This window comes from Drosophila nasuta, chromosome 2R, assembly GCF_023558535.2.
Source record: "Drosophila nasuta strain 15112-1781.00 chromosome 2R, ASM2355853v1, whole genome shotgun sequence".
Taxonomy (NCBI): domain Eukaryota; kingdom Metazoa; phylum Arthropoda; class Insecta; order Diptera; family Drosophilidae; genus Drosophila; species Drosophila nasuta.
Genome location: NC_083456.1, coordinates 20117781 through 20140282, shown reverse-complemented (window position 1 = coordinate 20140282; position 22502 = coordinate 20117781). Strand labels below are relative to the sequence as shown.

The window sequence follows — 22502 nt, the reverse complement described above, 5'->3', positions numbered from 1 at the left end:
TCCTCCTGCTGCTGCTGCTGTTGCTGCTGCTTTCATTCTTTCGACTCCTCCCCTAGATGTTGGTGTCGTTGCACGTTTTGTTTTTGTTTAATGTCGTGCATTTGAATTGAAACTGCAGCAATTTAAGACAGCAGCAGCTGGCAAACAAACATAAAACTATGATATTTAAGCATATTTCTGAGATGCAGAGAGAGCTTCTCATTTTTTTTTTTTTCGGCTTACTAATACGTTTTTCGTGTATCATTGTTGGCAACAAGATCCTGGGATAGCATTCATACGCAAATATTTGAAATGCAAAGTGCACTCGTTGTTGCTGTTAGCAACTAGTTACAGGTAACAGGTGCTGTTGCTGTTGCTGCTGCTGCTCCTTCTGTTGCTTCAATTCAATAGACTCTGCCAACTTTTCAATACACATTTGCCAAATCATCAATATTTTTGCAGAGAAATTCATGCATATTGCATTTTGGGGTAACATGCAGTCGAGCGATATAAGCACACGCAAACACTGAGCCAGAGAAATAGAGGTGTATAGTAGAAAGAGGAGAGTGGAGAGAGGGGTAGACTGGCTGGCTCACTTCTACAATCATTTTCAATAAATTTATCTGCAATTTTCGTGTGTGCTCGCATAAAGGTCACCCATACGCCATGTGGACTTACTCGCTCACTCAGTCAAAGAGCCTTTTGGTCTGTCTGTCCGTTTGCTTCAAATTCAATTCCCAATCTCCATTTTTTTTTCTTTTTCTATTTCGTATTTGCCCCTTTTGTGTCCCTGGCGTTCATAATTTTGTGTCAGCCAGTAAGCCATTCATACAAATGCTGCTTAGATTTTAGCATTGAACTTGCCCATTTCAATCGTCAAATGGGGAAAATCTTTGGCTGCATATGGATTTGATTTAAGCCACACCTGAGTTGCTTTTAAGGATTTACGTTTCTCTCTCTCGCTTGAATAGAGAAACCTTGCTTCCTGCGCCCAGCTTCCTTTCGAATTGATTTTGATTTCTATGGTGATCTGAAGATACATAAATCTGCGGTCGGACCAACCAACTGTCTGACTGACTGACCCTTTTTTTTTGGAATTTCTTTGGTTGTTGTTTTGTTATTTTGAGCTATGGACCGACCACAAATTATACGCAATTAAGCAAATTTGTCTAGGGCCTTTGATTTTGGTCGTTGTCGCTGATTAACAACTAAAGGCACAAACCAAACGAAACGAAACGAATCCGGAAAATAGGAGAGGTGGCAGAGTTGAGAAAAAATAACGAACACAAACAGCATGTAAATAAATAAACGAGCAGAAAACGAACTGAACTGAGCTGAACGTAAAGCAGCATACAGTAGGGGAGGAGGGCGAAACGGAAAGACAACAAGGAAACGGGCAAGGACAATGCGACGCCGCCGCTCTGTCCGGGGCAAGTTCATTTAACTTGCGGCGCACTTCCGATTTACCGCAAATTTGAAAACCAACAAGCAGCCAAAAATTTGCCCAAAGGGCAACACAACACAACAGCAAACGAATCTGAATGCCAGCACCAACAAAATCCAACAAGTAAATAAAAGTACGAGTACACAGAGTAGCATAAAGGTTAACCCTTGTCAACGGGGCGAGGCAAAAGAAAGAGGAGAAAAAATAATAATCCAAAAAAAAAAATGAAGCCAAAAGAAAAATTCTAGGGAACACAAAAAAAATATATATGTATATACGAAATTGTAAAATTCAATTTGAGCCCTTTTGCTATTTTTAACACTTTTAACTTTGATTTATGCAAAAATTTCCACTTCACTTTGCACATAAAGTTTTTACCCCTTCTCCAACTTCATCGCTTGCTATTTCTCATCCTGTGTGTTGATTTGTTGATTTACAGCAAATGTTTGTAAGCATTTCCAATATAGTTCCCTCATTCCCCTCGTCGATGATTGTCAGTGTCAGCTCTCTCTCTTTCGGTCCGGTTGAGCTTCAATGAATCATGCCGTCAATTTCTACTATTTTGTTTTTTTATTCGATGGCGATTTCCTGCAGTCATTCGTCATATTTTTGTTAACCGCTGTTTTATTTGTTTGCTGTGTTTGGTTGGTGTGTTTGCATTGTCATAGAAAGCAACAGGAGCAGCAGCAGCAGCAGCAGCAGTCGTTAATCAGGCACTTAAACTGCAAGTTGATTAACAGTCGATTAAAAATCAATTGAAATTTCATACATTTAATTACAACTGTCGAATGTGGAATGTCGGAACTATTGCATTATTCATAAGCCATTAAAGTTGCATTCATTCATTCGTGTGTGGCATTCATGGCATTCATTTTAATTGCCATTATTATTATAAATATTGCATAACACTTTCGTGATTGCACTTTTATTACGTTTTTTGCACTTTATTTGTTTACAGCTTGAATTCCACACAGTTCAAGGCAGAGTACATAGTTGGAAGTTGGTTTCAGTTCATTTAGAGAGTTCAGCCCTCCGCAGTTTGGTTTGACAAACAGACGGAAAAAAAAGGCGAAGAACCAACAGAACATTGCATACTTTTGGGGGCAATGCGCAAAAAAAAGGCATTAATAAACCGGAAGCCCCGAACAAGTCCGAGCGGAAATGAAAGCAAAAACACACACACTCTCACATGGGGCATCCGCAGGGAGGCGACTCGCTGCTGGAAATGTGTTGTTGCTGTTGTTGTTGTTGATGCATTGCTTAATACAAAGTTTGCCCGCCCGCCGCCAGCTCTCGGCCATGTTTATCTGTGCGCGAAAATGCATTTTTGCATACAACAAAACCGCAACAGATGCGGTCGCTTCAATATAAATGCAGTTACAAATGATGCCGCCAAACCGTTCTGCCCTCCGCTTCCCTCTTCCCTTCTCTCCCCTCTCTCTCTCTGTGTGTGCGTGCATTGTGGTCATTACAACGAAATTCGTTTGCAATTTAAGCGCCATACGTAGTTTTTTATGACCATATCTGGTTGGCACCACGTTCATTCGCTCATTCGTGTCTGTCTGTGTTCTGGCTTTTGTTGTTTTTATGCTTTGGTCATTTCCGCTTTTTTGCTGCAACTTGCAACGTTCGTTGTTGGTGCAGTTGCTGCAGTTGTCTGGCCATTACATTGCGCTGTCATCGCACTGTCCGCAATTGCTCATCATTGCCGTGGTCATTTGTTGACTTTAACGCGCACACCACACACGCCAAACTCTTTCTCTCATTCTCTACTATAACTATGAGATAGATTCCTGGCCAAACTGATCAGCTTAAGCTGCCCGTTCATTTGCCAAATGGAAGCGGTAAGCTGCTTGCCACGCAAACACAATCAGAGTACAGCTTGCAACTTGCAACAGCAGCAACAGCAACGGCAGCTAATGAAGGCCAAAATGCAATGCGGGCCAAAACCAAGCCAAAATCCACTCACATTCACACACACACACACACGCTCAACCGCGCGCAACTCTGACAACAAACTGTCCAGTCCCAGCGCTCATTAATGTGCATAATCAAAGCGACGCAGTCTGAGGCTGGCAACATTGCAACACACAAGCGAACATACACACTATCGTGACAGCATATTTGTCACATGATTACCGCATCCAATCACACGCTGCTTGCTCTATCTGCCTTGACATGGATTACATGACATTGCGTTAAGCCATAAGCGAAGCCCACCGAAAAAGGCTTCAAATCGCGTACGCAATTGCGGCATGGCAAAATGTAGGTGGAGGAGGCACCAAAAAAAAAAACGTTGCAGCATAATTTGCAGCTGGCCAAAGGCAAGGCAAGTGCCAAGTGGAGGCATCCAACCAGGCAAGCCCCTCTGGCTAAGCGCCAATAGACAATGTCCTATGCATATTTGTCAAAACGAAGCACAGAGTGGAAAACAGAGAGGAGGAGAAGACAGAGAGCTCTCGTTGTGGTCCTTTTCAAATGGTGCCAGCCACAGGAGAACACACACACACACATATTCACATGCTCCACATGCACATCCATCCAACTGAAATTGAAACTGTTTAGTGCTGTTGTTGTTGTTGTTGTTGTTGCCCGTGTGTTGTTCTCTGCATTGTCTGTGTGTTGTCGACTTGGTTGCCTTGTGCCATTGGCTCTGGGCAGCCAGATAATTTGCTTGGAAATCCATTTTCCGCTTGTTCTGTGCGACGTTTGTATAACAAACGACCATATGAGTTTTGCTCTCTCTCTCTCTCTATCTCTCTCTGTGCCTCTCTCGCTTTCTGTGTGTTGCACAAACTTCATTGTGCCAATAAGCGGCAGACAATTGCAGCAGCTTGAAGCGATGCATACGGTTTAAATGCCAAACATCTCAACTATCTTCGGCTGAACAGCTAAATATATGTACTTGCGATAAACGCTACGATTTGCGCTACAATTTTTGCCTTTTTTGTCAAGTCGCTGCTAATGATGATCAGCCGCAGCAGTAGGCAAAACATCATCATTGTCAGCAGCGACGTCGTCATCATCAGTGGCACTTAGCAACATCGTTGCCAGCGGCTTAAGTAGTCAGCATCGTTGCCAGTGATTACTGGGGACATCGCTACTGCTAGTCATGGTCTAACATTGCCATTCCATATTCATAATTGCTAATGGAATATGCTCCGGCAACCACGACAACGACAGCGACAACATGATGATGATGATGATAATGATGATGATGATGTGGCCGCCTTGTGCCTTGTGATTATTATGAGGCGCAGCACAAAGTGCTGCCTGTTTTTGGGTTTTGTACCCGACTGCTGCTGCTGCTTCTCTATGCTGCTCTATGTATTTGTGTTTGGCTTGGGCATGTGGGCGTGTGTGTTTCGCCAGCCATCACTTGAGGGCCCAAAAGCCCGGCAGCTGACACCGCTTCTACTGCTGCGACTAGAGCGAACGTCGTGGTGTTCAGTTCCTGGGAGAAATTAATTTGGAACTTGTGAGACATTTGGCGTTAGCGTCTATTTACATTGTGTACATTACGTATACGCCCAGCTGGCCCAGCTGCCTGCGTTGCTCTAAAACTGGCTATGCATTGAGGTTATGTTTTAGCGAGCGCAGCTGTTCGCTTTTTCTTCCCCCTCGCCTGCTGCTACTGTGGTCTACGATAAAACAAAAAAAATGAAAAAAAAACATTGTGAAAAGGGAAAAGTTTAAGAAATGTGTGAGGGGAAGGTATATAAGGTGTGTGCTAATTTCTAGTCGCCCGACCGACCGAGCGTCACCTGCAGCAATTTTCACTGTTTTCAGTGCTTGTGGCAAAGTTTTTCGCTTCGTTGTCTGGCAGCTTTTTGTTAATTGGTTCAGTCACCTGTCTCTTGATCTGCCAGTCAGGCGCACACGACCCGTGGCCACCACATCACACCATCAGCAACCATCGTTTGCCACCTTTTTGAAACTACCGAAAAATGTGATGGGACACCAAAAACGGAAAGGAAGGAAGTTGGCGCCCAAAAACGCTCAACGCTCGCTCGCTTGCTTGCTCTCTCTCGCTTTGCTTGTGACAGTTGCCCATTGCCCAATGAACGTTTTAGATTACAATAGCGTCAGTTCTAGGCGGCCATTGGGCGACACATTAGCCCTGTGGGTAGTGCGGTGAGGTGTGTTGTGCTGTGCTGTGGCCGCCCGGCGAGTTTGGATCGACCGCAAAGTTAGCGCACGCCGTCGTTAACTTAATTGGCCATCACCACCCACTTTGCGGGTTTTTATGACGACGCCGACAACGGCGACCAACTGCCCTGCCCTGTCCTGCCCTGCTCCACTCTGCTCTGCCCGGCCTCAAAAAAACAACAGCAATAACGTTGACTTTGTTAGGCGACGTCAACGCCGGCGTCGCTGCCGCTGCTGCTGCTGCTGCGTCGCCATTGCCTGTCACATTTTTGACATTTTTATTCTACATTTTTGTGTTGCCATTTAGTTGTGGCTGTGGCAGCTCGGTCGCCTTTTACTTCTGCTCAGCTCTGCTCAGGTCTGGAGTATTTTCTATGACTTTTTGTTTGTTGCTGTCACCTGGGCCATAATATTTTCTGTTGCCTACTTTTAAGCGCCAAGCCAAAAGCAAAGAGAAAAACAACAGAAGCGTCAACGTTTGCACTCAGTTTTGCCACGGCTACGACTTTGTCGCGCTCTCTGTCTCTCTGTGATTAATAGGTGTGTTAATGGATGTCATTTTGATGTTTCCGCCAGGCGCATGTCCGTCTTCCCCACCGTCCTTCCATCCATCTTTCCGTTCTCCCCTTGTGGCCGTGTCTTCGTCTATATCGACTGCTGACCCGCTGCTGCCTTTATGTTTAATTTGAGCATTTCTCGCTAATTTTTAAGGCTCGTCATTAAATGTAGATAATTTTTTATATTCCACGGTGCTGTTCGTTCGCTCGTTTCGCGTTTCGTTTGGCGTTTGGTTGTCTGTTCATTCTCTAGGTTTACGTCTATCCCCTGCCTGCGCAGTTTTCATGGCCTCAGCCTTAGGGCGCGTCGTAAAAAGTAAATGTAACGAGCCAGCTACATGACCAAAAGGAACGAGAAGGGGGGTGAAATAGACATAGAAATATAAACCGAGGGGGGAAGATGGTTGAAATGCCGCAGTTGTTAAAGGCTTTCATTTGTTGTGCTAGACAAATCGTAAAGGTATTTTTAATTAGTCACAAAAATGCACTTTTTGTCCGTGCTTAAAGTTAAGCATGAAAGCATGCAACAGAACTGAAAATGTTGCCACCAAAAAGCTTAAACAATTTATCAGCATATGCGTGACAGTGAGTACTTGTAGTGTATGCTTGCAACATGTTTTTCTCCGCCCCCCAAATGGGCCACGCCTGCTCGATTTTATTGCCCAACACACAGAGCAAGCCAGCGAGCGAGCGAGAGGCGAGTGAGAGGCGTGCAACGTGCAACGGGAGCAGCGGTGGCGCAGTAATCGATATGTAAACATGCGGGTTCACTACGCTGTCGTTTGTATTGGATGTGTGTGTGTGTGTGTGTGTGAGGGAGAGTGTATAAATTTAGACAACAACAAACACACAGCGGCAGCAACAAGCTGCAGTCCTTTGACTCTGCGCGCCGTGCAACATGTTTTTATATAAATCAATTACTTGCCAAACACGACGCGCACATGCAAATGGATTTATGGCCACATCCGGCAAGTGTTCTCTCTCTCTCGCTCTCTTTCGTTCTCTCTTAAAATGCATTAAAGCGATGGCAAATTTCGTTTAAAATTTAATCAAAAATAAATGCTTGAACACGACTAACAAAAAAACAACAAACTCATTAATTAGTGTCTCTAAATCGCCAAACTCTCTGCATTTTGCATACTAATAAATATGATCAACGCCAATCATTTAGCTAAAAATTTTCTGACATTCGCACACACACAAACACACTCGCACACAGAGACAAAGCAACAGCAAATCGAATTATCTAGCTGGGGAAATTAATTGAGATTTGTCTGCTCAAATTGAAATTGACGCGCGAAAATTGTGAGCTGACACAAAAAATGGTTAGTAGCAGCGAAATGACGATGGCGACGATGGCTTGTGGCCATTTGTGGCCAGAATTTGGACAACATGCTGGCCACAGTGACAGGAGGCGACGATGGCAATGGCAATGGCAGGCAGCATTGAAATTTGTCACAACACAACAAATTTTTGGGAGGCCATGAATTGATATAAACGTCCGACAGAGCCCCAAAAATAATGCGCTAAATAAATTGCGAAAAATTACATAAAATATTTAAGCGCATTCAAGTGTGGCGCCATAAAAAATGGCACGGCATTAAAAATTTTCGAGCGAAAGCAAAGCGAGCGGCAAATGTGGCAGGCTGTAGGCGGAAGGCGCAAACAGCAGCAGGAGGGCGTCAAGGTGGTTGAAAACGCCATTTGGTTATAGAAACAGGAGTAGGAAGCGGAGTGGGAGTGGAAGTAGCATCATGGAGGGGGAAGAGAAGGTGGAGGGATGCTTCTGGTGTGTCGGGTTGACGGCGTGTCAGACACGCGAATAGACAGTGGAGCCAAAAGACGAGGCAAGGATAACAACAGCAGCAGGAAAAGCAACAGCAAATTATATGTATAAAACGAAATAGCAGCTGAATATTAGACATTTGAGAATTGGCATGGCAAATTTTTCATTGACTAGTAGCTGTTTGTGTTACCCAACAACAATGCCAGCTGCCATGCAAAAATATAAGACATGTTGTCTACCCTTCACCTCCTGCCTCCTTTTTTTTATCCAAATGTAAACGGGCTACGTTTTTAAACTTGAGCAGACAAATAAACCGAAATGTTTGTTATGCCTTGGTGCTGTGTGTCCTCCGACTCAGACGTTTTTAATGCATTTTTTATTTGGCTGCCGCACAAAACGACTAGCAAATAGATGCACATAAAAATAAATAAGGTACACCCACACACACACACTTCTACCCACACCTCGGTCCATGGCACAAAAAAAGGTCGCCCATATTAACACACACCCAACTTCCCTTTCCAGTAAGTTGGCACAAAACGCGAATGCTGCAAATTTTTGCTATTGGCGTTGTGTGTCCAGCCGCCATAAATTTCAATCCTGCTGAATTTTGAATGAACCCAAAAGCCAACAGCTCTTGACCCCAACATGGCATAAGGGTTTGTGTGGGGTTACGTACATATGTGTGTGTGTGTTGTGCTCTACGTGTGCTTCACCTTTGCTTTAAAAACATATAATTTATTTTAAAAGAGGCCCCTCAACAACACAAGGCAAATGCCCAACGAGATGCCCACAAAATCAATATGAGAGACAAGATTTATACGCCTGGTAATCGCTGCTCTCTCTTCCTCTCTCTCTTTCTCTTAAACCTTGCCAACAATCTGTCTCTGGCTAAGAATCTGTCAAGGTGCAGAATGAAGTAAAAACGTTGGACTCAAGCTCATTAGAAATGCCAAACAGCAAATGCCTGACATTTGCATACACCTCAAAGCAAAGGCAGAGAGATAGACAGATAGCTAGCTAGAGAAAAAGTGAGAGGGAGAGAGAGTACAAAACACACGCACAACTCTTTATGTATGATGTCACATTACAGCAGAGTGAATATCTTAATAGACCCATTGCCGACTCTCGACTCTCGAGTGGCGGAAAAAATTGCTAAACTTTCGTCCGTGCGTGAGGGCGTTCTTGCCAAAATATCAATGAAAATGTCATACACACACACACACACACAAACACACAGACAGACAAATGTAAAAGCCTAAGATAAAAAAGGAAAACAACAAGAAAAACAGCAAAACAGAGAAAATGAAATAAAAAACAAGAAACTGTTGCCTACATTTCTGTCGGTCGCAAGGCACTTTTTCTACTGCATTTGCAGCAGCAGCGGCGTGTAAAGAAGTCAGCCAGACTCAGACGCTGGGAACACATGTTTTGAATAATTTATGCGGGCGAGCGCACGAAATGTGCCCGCCAGGAGTTGAGCCTGTTATCCAGGCGCCATCGTCTCCCCCTCCCTTCATTCATCTCCCCTACCTTCTCTCACTCTCTCACACTTGGCACTAGGCCAGGCAAAAGTTTTGCCACTCACACACACACAGTCCAACTCGCACTCTCGCTAAAGCAAGGAAAAAAAAAGGTGATAAATGCATAAGCAGAAAAGTTTTTTCGTCCTGCGACTTTGCTTCTCGATTTCGCTAGCAGTGGGAAAGATGACTAAGGTGGGAGCGAGAGAAAGAGCGAGAAGGAGAACGATGCTTGGCAACGTACTAATAGCGAAATTGCTACAAATCGTTTTGGCCAAACTTGCGCAAGTTTATTATGTCCCCACACACACACACACACACACACACACACACACACATACAGCGAGACACGTTACGATTGAGGGTCTGTCGTTATTTTGCACCTTTCCACATTCTAATTTAGCTGCGCTTCAAATATTTATGCAAACAAATTGAAATAAAAAGAGTTTGCCGACTCGACTCGACTCGACTCGACTCGACTCGACTCGACTCTCGAAAGCAATAAAGGCCAAAAACGTAAATATTTAGTGGCGTCGCATCAAAGCGAGGCCCAAACGATGCGTTATAACGCACACCGAGTGTACACCACAAACGCAAAAAAGAAACGTGGATGCTTGTTTCGAAAATCAAATAAAAAAATTCAATTTAAAATGCAAAATAGAAACAACAAAAGGAGCGCAACTTTATGGCTTAAACTAGAAAGAAAAGAGTGTTGCTTACTATTTTTTTGGGGGGACAATTTAATCACATGAATATTTGAGCACTACTTTAACTCTTTTGTGGAGTAATTGTAATACATATGATTGATTCGCTAGTTACAGTGATTGTGGCAACACTTTTGCTTCATCATCCCCTATTAGCAACCCTTATGCTTATAGTTAAATATGTAACTAAAATGAAATGTAAATATGGTTGAATTCCTCCCAACTCCTCTCTCCATATCTTTATTACAACTATTGCTTGCTTGCTTCATAGTTATAGCCACGGCAAGTGGCTTGAAGTTTAGGTTATTGCTGTGCCATCTCAGGTGTGGTTATGGAAGAGAGAGAGAGTTTTGGCAGCAGCCGCAGCTGTTACACTTTGGCGGCATTCTCATATAATTTATTGCCTTACACAGACTGCTTTCAGGTGAGGGTTGTGTATATACGTATTTGTATGTGTGTATCTATTGCTCCGACTTTGTCTATGTCTATCGCTTCGTTGTGTGGTTGTGGCAATGGCTGTAACTGTGGTCGGGTAACTAGGCCGCAGCTACAAGTTGCGTTTATCAACTGCCACAACTACTCGCAAACAAACAAGTGACTAAGTGGTGGAAGCAAGGGAGAAGCGTAAAGAGATTGCTGCGTGGGCGACTGTGTTTCAGTCTGTCTCTCTGTCCAATTTGAGCTTTCTAATTAGAATTTATAAGCTTCTTGGCGCTGGCTTAAAGTACCACAACACAGCACATACACACACACACAATTTAAAGAGAACACAGACGCGCACGCGGCTGCAATAATTGTTATTTCAAAGGCTGCTGCTTTGTTATGGCTGCAGTTGAACTTGCAGTTCCAGTTGCTGCTGCTGCTGGTTAAATATGTAGGGAAAGAGGAGGCGACATGTGCCGACAGTTTTCCGCTGTTGTTATTTTTACCTACATACGCATCATATTTTTTTATTTTTTTTCGTTTTTATTGCACGATGCGCCAGCAGTTTCAAGGATGCCAGCGCATTCTGTCGTCATCATCGCGCTAAAGTGCGGGGAGGGGGGACTACAGTGCCGCATATACTCGACATCAATGGGAGCGATCCGTAGCCCCAGCATTGCCGCACAAGCGGAAATGTCGAGTCGTATCTGTGTCGCTGTGGGGGCTCAGCATACACAAGAGGGAGAAGGGCAGAGAGAGAGAGAGTGGGAAAGGGGTATCGTATCAGAGGCAGACGAACAAACGACCACAATTGCAACGAGCAAAGAGGGCGAAGGCGGGGAGAATGGAGTTGCACTCCGGAGTCCGGACGAAAAGCCTTTAATCGACAGCAACATATTCGATTTTAATATTCATATGCCGCCATAAATTCCCAACAACAACAACAAGAGCAAGAACAGAAAGAGCGATGCTGCCTGCAATATATGAGGGTGTTGATATGGTCACACACACACAGAGACACACAAAGAGACTACCTCATATTATGCTATGTGATATATTGGATACCTTTGGACAGCTGTTGCTGGCACTTCATGAAATGCACTTTTCATCAGCCGCCACCGCCGCCTGCATTTCGGGCGATGCAATTAAAGCGGAAGTTGCCTTTGTCTGCAGACAGAGAGATAGAGAGTGTGTGTGGGTAACTTATTTAGTAAACATTATTATAAAGATACCCGCCTAACTTAATTATAGCCAACATTGTGCGTATGGAACATGTGCAATAAAATACATGAGCTTGCTGCATTCCACCGTTAAACAAAAGCTGTTATTAGCATGGCAATCAATAGTGGAAAATACTCTACACTTATACGCATTTTAATTGATATTTTGCGTACAAATCAATTGTCGGGAGACCTAATCATGGGCTAGCAAAATCAGTTGAGCATTGTGCGCAATTGTTTGCGACGCTTTAAGAAGGCGGCAGCGTTTGTCGTGTAGAAAATCAAATGTGGAGCAGCACATGCAAGAAATTAAACAGACGCCCCCCTAAATTGGACCAACCAACGTCACAAGCATGAATGAATGACGCACTGTGTGTGTGTTTGTGTGTGTGAGTGTTCAGTGCTTGCTCATTACAACAAAGGCAAAAAGGCAAAGGCAGGCTGATGATGCCTTCTTCCCCGCTCTTCTTCTTGCGTCCTTCGTGGCGCACTTCAAAAACTTAACCGTTAGGCATATGCGTGATTATCTCTTACTCTCTCAGCCACTGTCCGACAACAACGACAACAACGACAACGTCGACGACAACCCCCCTCGGTTGAAGCAACAGCCCTTCAACAATTGCGCGCTGACCCAGTTACCCGGCAACAAAGGCGGAAGCAAAGGAAACATGCTGAAAGACCCGAGACACACACACACACACACACACAGAGGAAAGGGAGAGGAAGAAACGAGAGACAGACAGAGAAAGAGAGAATAAAAAGGCACATGTCATCATAGAAATCAGTGAGTGCTGGGCAGCGACGGCAACGACGGCGGCCTCTGGCTATGTGAAGCAAACGGAGCTTATGGAAAATATAGAGAAAGGCAAAAAGGCGCTTGGAAAATTCATTAAAATGAACCAAGGGATACACGAGATGCTGTCTAGAGTGAGAGAGGGGTGCACAAAGTAAAGGCGGGGAGGGGGGCGGGGCGGTAACGAAACGGATGCCATTGCTGCTGAGGCAACAATGGACAATGGTCCAGTTGGGTCTTGGGAGCTTATCGGGCTGTGCCATATGTGTTGCGCACACGCGTCACAGAAGGACACAGTTAATAATCAAATATTTAGCATACTTTTTAGAGCAGAGCTTCTGCATATTACAATAGCATTTCCGGTCAGCTGGACATTCATAGCAGCGCGCCCAGTTGCAGCACACTTTGGTGTGTGTGTGTGGAGACATTAGCCGAGTCGAAGCGAGTCGAGTTGAGGCGAGTCTGTGAACCGTGTAATGCAATGAGCCGCAGAGGCGAATCCCCAATGAATGTTAGTTGTCCGGCACTTGGGAGCGTTAATGTGCCATAACGAATGCATTAGAGACTCTCTGATGTAAGCGCTGCCAGGGGAGACCATTTTAATATTTAATTACTTCACGGCAGAGACAGAGACAGAAACAGAGAGAGAGAGAGAAAAGACGAGTGCATTGTGTGTGCAAGCAGGCTCCGAAGGGTTGTCCAATAAAACGAAGCCCCAAAAAGTATGCTACAAATTCCGAGTTGAGCTGCTGCCATATGGCACGCACACACACACATACAGAGAGAAAGACACACATACGCTCCGACACGGAAACATATGTTCTTGCCTCCATAGTCATATAACAATAGACAAAGAGCACAGACGGCGGCGGCAGGAATGGCAACAGCTTCACTGATATCATTACTCAACCAACAAGCCACAAAAACACTCGCACACACTTGCACCCACACGCACACATACACACACACGCACACGCATACACACAGACGTGAAGTCATGCGAGTTTCCGTTTTGTTGGGCTCGGTGCGTGCCTTGTTCGTTTTTTGTCTGCGCTTTGCGCGCTTTTCTCTCACTCACTCAGACTCCCTATCTCTCTGCTGCTGTCTCTGTCTCGCTGTGATATTATCAAGTGAAGTGCTTTTGCGGTTTTTGCCATTGCTTTGTCTATCACACTGATATATTGCACGAGTGTGTGTGTGTGTGTGTGTGCGTGCGTTTTGGCTTTGTTATTATTACTATTACCACATGTTGTTTTTGTATTTAAGCTAATTCTTTTATGTACATACAACGTGCAGCCACATAAAAATAAAAACCAAACAGCAAACAACAAACAACAAACGACAAATGACAAAAGCAAAAGCGAAAACGAGAACGAAAACGTAAATGAAAGCAGAAGTAAAAGCAAGAGGCACACGATGATAAGCCAAGTGGCGAATTCAAGCGTAGTCAGCATTGATAGCAACACACACACACACACAGAGCACAGAGCAGCAACCACCACCCTCCGCCCCTGCTATGATAACGGTGTATAAAGGTGCCTACTTCACACAAAATTACCCTTTTCAATTTGCCGCCATGCTGCAGACGCTCATCCCCCCCTCTCTCTATGTGTGTTTGTGCTCGTTTATTGACTTTTTGTCATTGCCGCTAATGCATAGCAGTAGCCAAGAGCAGCAGCAACAGCAACAGCAGGAGTAGCAACCACACACACACACAAAGACACACTCGAAGTCAGCATCCGAAGCAGCTTTATTTTTATGGCTGGCATTACGTTTAATGTTTGGCTTAACTTAGTTACTCTCGATCTGGCTTCGACGACTCCATCTCTCTCTCTGTCTCTGCTCCATTGTTGCCACACTGAGTGCGGTAATTAAGTGTCACAAGTAATTACAATACACTTATGCATGTGTGCTGCATGCAACATGGCTTTGTAATTAGAGTTTAGCGCCAACACTCTCACAAGGCAATCACACAACCACACCACAAGAAATAAACACTAAATGAATAAAAAGCAGAAAGCTAAGCAATCGTAATCGCAATCACAGTCGCATTTGCACTCGCAACTTCTTCTTTGTGGTTAATTTCAATGAATATTCTGTGAGCTTGTGGCAATTATTTGCCAACTAGAGGTAGAAAATGCACGAAATGAATTTTACACAAATCAAAATGCTCTGCGCTATTTGAGCGACCAGCTGTGTGTAATGCGCGCGCGATTTTAAGCTAAATTTAATTTAATAAATAAATAAATGTAGTAGCAAACCTGGCTGCTTTTGGGAAATGCCAGCAGTAAGTACCACAACCACTCTCTCTCCCCCTACAAAAAAAAATATATATATCTCTTTTATGTCTCTCACTCTCGACTGTCGCTACTCTGTCTCTGTCTCTCTGCCTCACACTCTGTCTCTCTATCTCTCTGTCTGTGTAGCGCACCCCGCTTTTGTTGTTGACTCTGTTAGCTAAACTAGCGCCAACCGAAGCGTACCTTAACCAAGTTAACCAAACAGAAATGCAAAGCTCGCTTAAGCACCACTCAAATTTCGCAATGCAGCAACGCAAAAAATAAAAAATACCACACAAAAAAAATAGGGGAGAGGAGAGTGCGCTCACCTCTCTCAGTTGTTGCCATAAATAAGTAGAATCGCTGTAATTTACTTAACTTGCGTAAATATTAAATATTTATATTGTTCTCTTCTCTTTTATTTTTCTCTTTTTATGTACCGTAATCGTATATACTTCATCTACTACACACACAACTACAAAACTTGCCTACTCAACTCAACTCAACTCAACTCAACTGAAAATAAAAACATCTTCAACTTCTCTGCTGTGCTGTGCCTCTGCATCATCAACTACAATCTGCAACTTGAACTCGCAACAATCATAAATAATTACATTAAATAAACGCGGCCAAAACTATCTGATGAATACCTGAATGCCTCAAATAAAAAATATACTCTTTGTTGTGCCATGTGCAGCGCGGAAGCGACGAACTTTTGAGTCAAGCAGCAGTTATGGCGCCCGCTTCCGACAATAATAATCAGGATCTGGCCACAAAGAAGGCCAAGCTGGATTCGAGCACCGTTTTGGCCGGCGGAATTGGTAAGTTTTCTTTCTCTTTCTGCTTTCTCTCTATCTTTGTTACACTATCTATCTATCTGTCTGCTGCTTGTCTGTCTCACACAACAACTCTTTTATCTATGCCTTTGTTGGCTTTACCTTTACCTTAACGTCTGCTCGCTCGGTCGGGTTGTATTGTGGGCATTTAAGCCCATTTTATTGCACATTTGGGCCGCACGACTTAAGTGCATTTCCAGCCAGCAAGCAGTCGTAGTCCTGGACTGCCTGGACTGCCAATTAGCCAACGATTCACGCGTTAGGCCAATGGCAGATGTGAGCCCAAAAGCCAGCTTAAGTTGTGCTCTGCCTCAGTCTCTGTCTGATTGCCATTTGGTCAGCTATGAATGGAGTAGAGTAGAGCAGGCGTACATTATTGTGCGGGGGGCGGGGCACGACGCACACTTGTGAGTCCGGGTCTTATAGCCAATTAACCCGCTAATTAGCATGGAAACAAACATTTCGGCTGGCACACAATATGGAAAAGTATGCCGCGTTTGCATTATGAGCAGAGAGAAGCCCACCACGAAATTCTAGCACATTAATTAGTCCCACACACACACACACGCACATACACGTACACATAGTCGCGCACTCACACTAGCGCATGTTTGGCTTGCGCAAAGTAATAAAGCTAATCAAAAACCGCTCGCGCCAAAAACCAGAAACCAAAAAACCAAACCAGAAGCTGAACCACACATTAGGCAAATATTTGACAAGCGGCCGACGCCGCTGCCGTTGAAAAGCGGAAAGTCGAAACCGAAAATCAGTGAGCCGCAAAATGATTTTAAATACAAGCAAATCCATGCACAACATTTTCAGCATATAAACACAGTTGCCGATTGCCGCGAATGCGAATAGCGAATAGCAAAGCGGGCGAACAGTGCGTATGCTTAACCCCAGCCAGCGAGTCGAGCAACCTGTGCATCAGCCTCCTCCACATCGCTTCACAAATGGCTAACAAAGTGAAATGCATTTTAATTTCATTAGAATTCCACTTCATCTATGTATCTGTGTGTGTGTGTGTGTGTGCGTTCAAAATTAATATGCTTTTGGGTTTTCCAATTAGCAGCCATTACGAGAGACAGCGGAGTGTCGATGCTTTCAAAATGCTTGTAATTAACTGCATTTGGTGGTTCGATTGAAAGAAATGAGCAAGAGTCAGTTAGCAGATACTCAAAGGATACACAAGCACGTCTTCACACACTCGCACACTCTATTACACACACACACACATACACCTCGTGAAGTGAATGGCAATCGAGAACGAAACGAAAATAAACGCAAAAGCAAAAGCATAATATTTATTTATTACTCTACAAAGGACTTTGCTATTAATTAAAAAGCAACAAGCGCTGACCCCACCACAATCGCACACACACATACAAACTGTGGGCAGTTAACAACTGGCAAAGAGTTGCAGGCAACCATTGTCCAATGTTTTGGGATCCAGACGCAGAAGCAGACGCAGACTCCGAGTCTGCCCCAACGGCATTTGAAGACCAATTCATGCATACGAATACCGAACGAACGAACGCAGCAGCCAGCCATGGAGAGCAGGCAATTCTCGACTGCTTGGGAAAGCAACGCCACTTGACACCTGCCGCCAGCCGCCTGGCTGCCTGGCTGCCGCCACCTGCCTGCTGCCTGCTGCCTTGCCACATGCCAGCTGCCACCTGCGGCCTTTTTAATTTTCCACGCAAAGTTCATGCGCAAACACAAAGCACACGGCACACATTTTTAAAGTCGTGCGAACAGCTTAAAGTTCGTGCCAGACAAAGAACAAACCAAGAAGAGGAAGGAAGCACCGAGAGGTGAAAGTAGTAAGAGAGAGAAGAAAAGTGGCAAAAATCCAATGAATTCATTTCTCTGTGCGTGTGTGTGTGTGTGTGTGAGGACCACTTAAAGCTGACGCACAAAAGCAAAAATACGTTGCTGATGCCGAAAATAATAACAAAAGAAATTGCTAAATAAATGTGTAAGGACACTTTTATTGCATTGCAAACGCCAGCACACAGCAACAGCAACAACACGGGCAACAACAACAGAGGCCAGACAAGTAAATAGGCAGCCGGCAACAAAAGCAACAATAAGCATTGTGTGGCCAGCCTTAGATAAACACACGCAACACACAGATAGAGAGAGAGACCGAAAGGAGACGACGTCGAGAGTTGTTGGGCTGACAAGAATGCCAAAAATTGTTTCTTTTTCGCCTGTGGTTTGTGGCACGCACCACTTGCCACCATCACCTCGCTTTCTCGTCCATCGAACAGCGTCTAACGTCTAACGTCCACCGTCCATTGGCCATTGCCCATTGGCGTTGTCAATTGTATTTGCTGTGCCTCAAAAACCAATACACTGACTGTGTTCTCGACAACGTTTCCGTTACACAAGCTTAGCCAACGAACATGCAACAAATTCTGCACGTAAATGTAATAAAAACACTCTTCCCTGCCTCTCCGCCTCCTTCTCCTTTTATTCGACATATTCCACGCCCAGCCACTTCACTGTATATGTGTGTGTTTGTGTGTGTGAAGCACACTTGTAGTAAGTGGCCACGCTTCGTTCGGCTCATCTCACAATGCAAAACTTAGCCCTTATATCACGCATACGTATCGCAATTTGTATATACACTCTATATATATATTCTTTGTTAGTGTAACTTCGTTTTGGTCATGCAATAAATACTCGCAATTTCTTAGTGGCATTTGATTTATTTTATTTTGATTATTATGCATATTTTATGCAAGCCAAATTAGACCCCAGGGAGACTCAAGACTCGAGACTCGAGACTCGACGAAGACTAATTCAAACCACGCAACCTGTAACTCGACTCCGCTCTCCTTCCCTCTCTCTATATTCACTCCATTTCAATCTCATTCCCAATCCAAGCGAACCGTGGCAATGTCGCGTGTTTGATCTGGGAGAGCAGCATGTGTTGTTGTTGTTGGTGTTCCTGCTTGTTGTTTATTGTTTATTGTTACAGCACTCGCACACACACACCACACACACACACCACTCTCAGTCTGTGCTGCCCTCCTTGCGGTGTTTGTATAGCCCGCCAATATTTGTTTGCTTATTGACCGATTTCGGGCAGCGTTTGGTCAACAGCGAGCCACAGAGAGTTCAAGGTGTTAAAACGCAACGTTAAAAAAATATTCAATAAAGCAGCGAGACTGAAAGCGAGTGGATAATACTTCTCGAACACAACTAGAACATAATATATAAACAATAAATCGCAAAAATCTGAAAAATCCCCAAAGCATCGATTGAGCGCAGCTCTTTGTGCGCGCTTCTTTTTTTATTGTCATATCCAAAAAACATAATCAAGAGAGCAAACGACAGTTTTGCGCTTCCAGCTGCCACTTGTCAGCTGCGAGCTGTGCATCCAGCTTGCTGTGTGTGCTCCATTCACATTGTGTGTCAGTTGAGCGCGTGCCGCCTTGTCTCTGCTCTTCTATCTGTCGTGTCGTGTCGAGTCGAGTCGTGTCTGTCTGGTTGTCTGCCTGGCGGCGCCTCGCATTGCGTGTAAATATTTTCGCAGTCAATAAAATAATATTGTCATATATATGTTTTTTTTTGTTTTTGTGTTGCCATTGCTGTCACATTGTCTGCGTAAATATTGAGACAAGCAGCAGCAGGAATAAAAATCAGGATTTGCACTTGGTCAAACGCCAGCAAAAAGGCAGCTGTGCGATCATTTATGACTGCCACTGTCACACACACACACACAGACAGTACGTGTGGTTAGTTTAACATGCACTTATTGTCATTAATTATACAGCCTGACTTTTGAGCTCGTCTCGTGTCTCGTTGTGTGTGTGTTTGGTACTCAATTAAGCATACGCCCCATAGGCTTGCATCTTTCATTTTTTTTTGTGGCATACTTATTCGGGCGCAGCTGCAAAAAGAAAAGTGCATAATTTTTATCAAAGCGCAAATGAAGTGGAAAAAGTTATGCATATCACTCGCTTTTCCCCTTTCACTCTTCGCAGTGTAATTTATACAATTGATAAACCTCATAAAACTCGAGTCGCAGTCTAAGACTTCAGTGACTGCTGCTGCCGCGGCTGCTGCTGCTGCTTTTTGCCATACGCCACTTGACTGCACACACAGGACATGGCAACTGCAACTGCATCTGCTTAGCACACACACACACTAGCGATTTCCCCCACTCCTTTCTCCTTCTCTCGCCGTCTCGCTTGAAGAAAAAACTACTCTCGTAATTGAAATGCAATTAAAATTTGTAAACGTCGTCATCCAAGAGCTCAGCAGCTACCGGCTGCGTGCGTTGACTTATTCCACATCCCTCTCTCTCTCTCTCTCGCTCTCTTTCTATCTCTGTGCAGCTGTCTCTGTCTAACGCATTGCTTAGCCTTCGTGTTGTCTATGTGCTGACAAATTTTTTAATGAATTACATTACTTGCGGGTGTTAGACTCTCGGGCCTTGGCTTGGCTGCAAAAGCAAAAAAGAAAAAACGTAGCAAGAAGGAAAATCGTTATTTTCAATTATGGCCTGAAAACAGAAAAAGTAAATTCAAACATGTCTGCAGTCGGTTGTGCTTCAGTTATTCAAAACTTGCGCTATGATTGATTATGCGCGCAGACAAGATGTTTAAATTAAAGGCAAAGCAGCGGCTCAGCAAAGTAAATATCATTAAGTCCTCACACACACACACACACACACACACACACACTTGGTGGGGGAGGAAGGAAAGATACTGGCCAGCAATTTAAAATTTATGATGTGTGAGCTTGTAAAAAACCTAATTTGCTGTCGCATAATTAAAGGCAATATGTGCGTGTGTCTGTGTATTTAAATATGCCAATGCTCGCAACAATACACACCCCCAACAACATATACAGACACTTATGTGTTGTCGGTGCCACGCCTACATTAAATCATTAAATGTTGCCACATAAGCACAAATTTAATTGTTATTAACAATCAGCACTTTTTCTTTCTTGGGTGTGAGAGAAAGGCGGACAAAGAGCAACTTGTATTTGGGGCCGAGTGTGTGTGGAGCCATTTATCGTGTATTTTTCGTGGCTTTGTTCCAACTGTCGACGCTGCGAAGCGCGCTGCGCGTTTTCCATTCATTTTCATTTACCTCTTTCGTTTGTTTCGGCTTTTTTGTGTGTTTGCTTTATGAATTTAAATTGTCATTAATTAACTTCATGGATGTGTTTGGTCATCAGCAAGAGCATGAGAATGGCCAGAAATATGGAATATATACAGAGCGAACAGAGCGTTCGAATTATTACACATACGCCGCATTGTCCATATGAACACGTACACGAACATGTCGAGCTGCTGCTGCTCTGACTCTGCTGACCATCCATTATTTTGCCACTGACCGCCACAACGAGGCGGGAGAGGCGGCGACCCAACTCAATTACAGTTTGTAAACTTTTCAATTAGCCATAAATAGTTTATGTATATTTTTCATGCAATTCATCGAAGGCCTCGACATGACGCTGCATATGTGTATGGACTTAATTGAAAAGTGCCGCCAACGCCAGTTTCCCCTTTCCGCTCCTCTCTTCTCTCCACTGCTTTCGTTGGCAATCGAGGGAATACCGTGCGTGTCATTAATACAGTTAAGCTTTAGTCGCGCCTCCGTTGCAGCTCATTTTAACGCGCAACAGTGCGTATGATTGCTATTTATATCCATGTCCCATTGACAGCCGACACGCAACAAGCATCATTATCGAATGCAAATTTCTGTCTTTCTCCCTCTCCCCCCTCTTCTCTTTTTTTGCTGCCCAGCTCAACAGTTAATGTGTTGTCTATCTTACACACTAGTTTTTTCTACTGCAATCTTAGTTGTTGCTCTTTTCGTTTTTATCTATGCAAAAATGTGAAGCAATCGTTCTCGATTCAGGATTATTTTCTAGATAATTTCATTTGAAAACGTAGAAGATAGAATCGAAACCCTTTAAAGTGGCCAATGAAATGTGCGAACGTCTGGCAGTAGCTTCAACAAAATCAGCCGCAGGACATGAGGCAACAGTCGGATTGCCTCAGTGAGCAATCCCAATAGTCCTCTTTTTTTTCGTTTTCGTTTTTTCTTTTTTGTACTGCTTCAGTTTGAACTGCAGCTGCATGCTTCAGGGGCTTGTTGGCTGTGTTTCCGGCCGTCGTTGACTCGTCGCCATCTTCCTTTTCAATTATACCCCGGCTTGGCTGCAGGTCAGGTTGATGATGGGTGGTGGTTGGTTCAATGCAGGAGAAGAAGGAGCTGAACAGAACCCGAGGCTGAAACGTTCCGTTGTCGATTTTGCTCATTGCACTGACGGTTTTCGTTTTCACACCATCAGGCAGCGTTTGTTGCGATTTGTTACAAATCTAGCAGCGGAATGCAACAAAAACTTCGAGAACAACAACTAACAACCAGAACCAGCAACAGCGACAGCAACAGCATCGTTTGCGATTGCCAGCAGAAAACAAACCGAAATTGAGTTGTTGATGGAGGACGTCAAAAAATCCACAAATTTCACGTCGTTGGCTTTTTTTCGTTGCTCTTCGATGTCATGTTTCAATTTTTGTTTTATTCGACTTGTTTTTTCATTTGTATGAATGTATCCTGGCTTTTTTTTTATTGTATTTCATTTTCGTTTTGCTGCTCGTTGACAACGTCATCATGCATGATAGATAGTTTTACGTATTTTCGCTGCTGTCGTTTTTTCCGGCAGCTGCCCAGCGGCACTTGATTTGTTGTTTGTCTTTTGCAACACGTTTCCGCCACTGTACACTTTTATTTAGTTTTCCTTATACCCGAACCGTGTTGAAGCCGAAGCAGGGTAAG

General features: G+C 44.0%; 1 protein-coding gene across 14 annotated transcripts in view; it reads left to right on the top strand.

Moving 5' to 3' along the window:
- The window catches only part of LOC132787645 (polypyrimidine tract-binding protein 1), a 162383-nt gene that overhangs the window by 111423 nt on the left and 28458 nt on the right, over nucleotides 1–22502 (top strand). For 12 of the 14 annotated variants that reach the window (XM_060794840.1, XM_060794836.1, XM_060794841.1 and 9 more), the window contains one exon: nucleotides 15555–15678. The exons of the other annotated variants lie outside the window; for them this stretch is intronic. In XM_060794840.1, the coding sequence (XP_060650823.1) occupies nucleotides 15555–15678 (124 nt within the window). Of the gene's footprint in view, nucleotides 1–15554; nucleotides 15679–22502 lie in introns of those variants that run through there. 14 annotated transcript variants of the gene reach the window in all.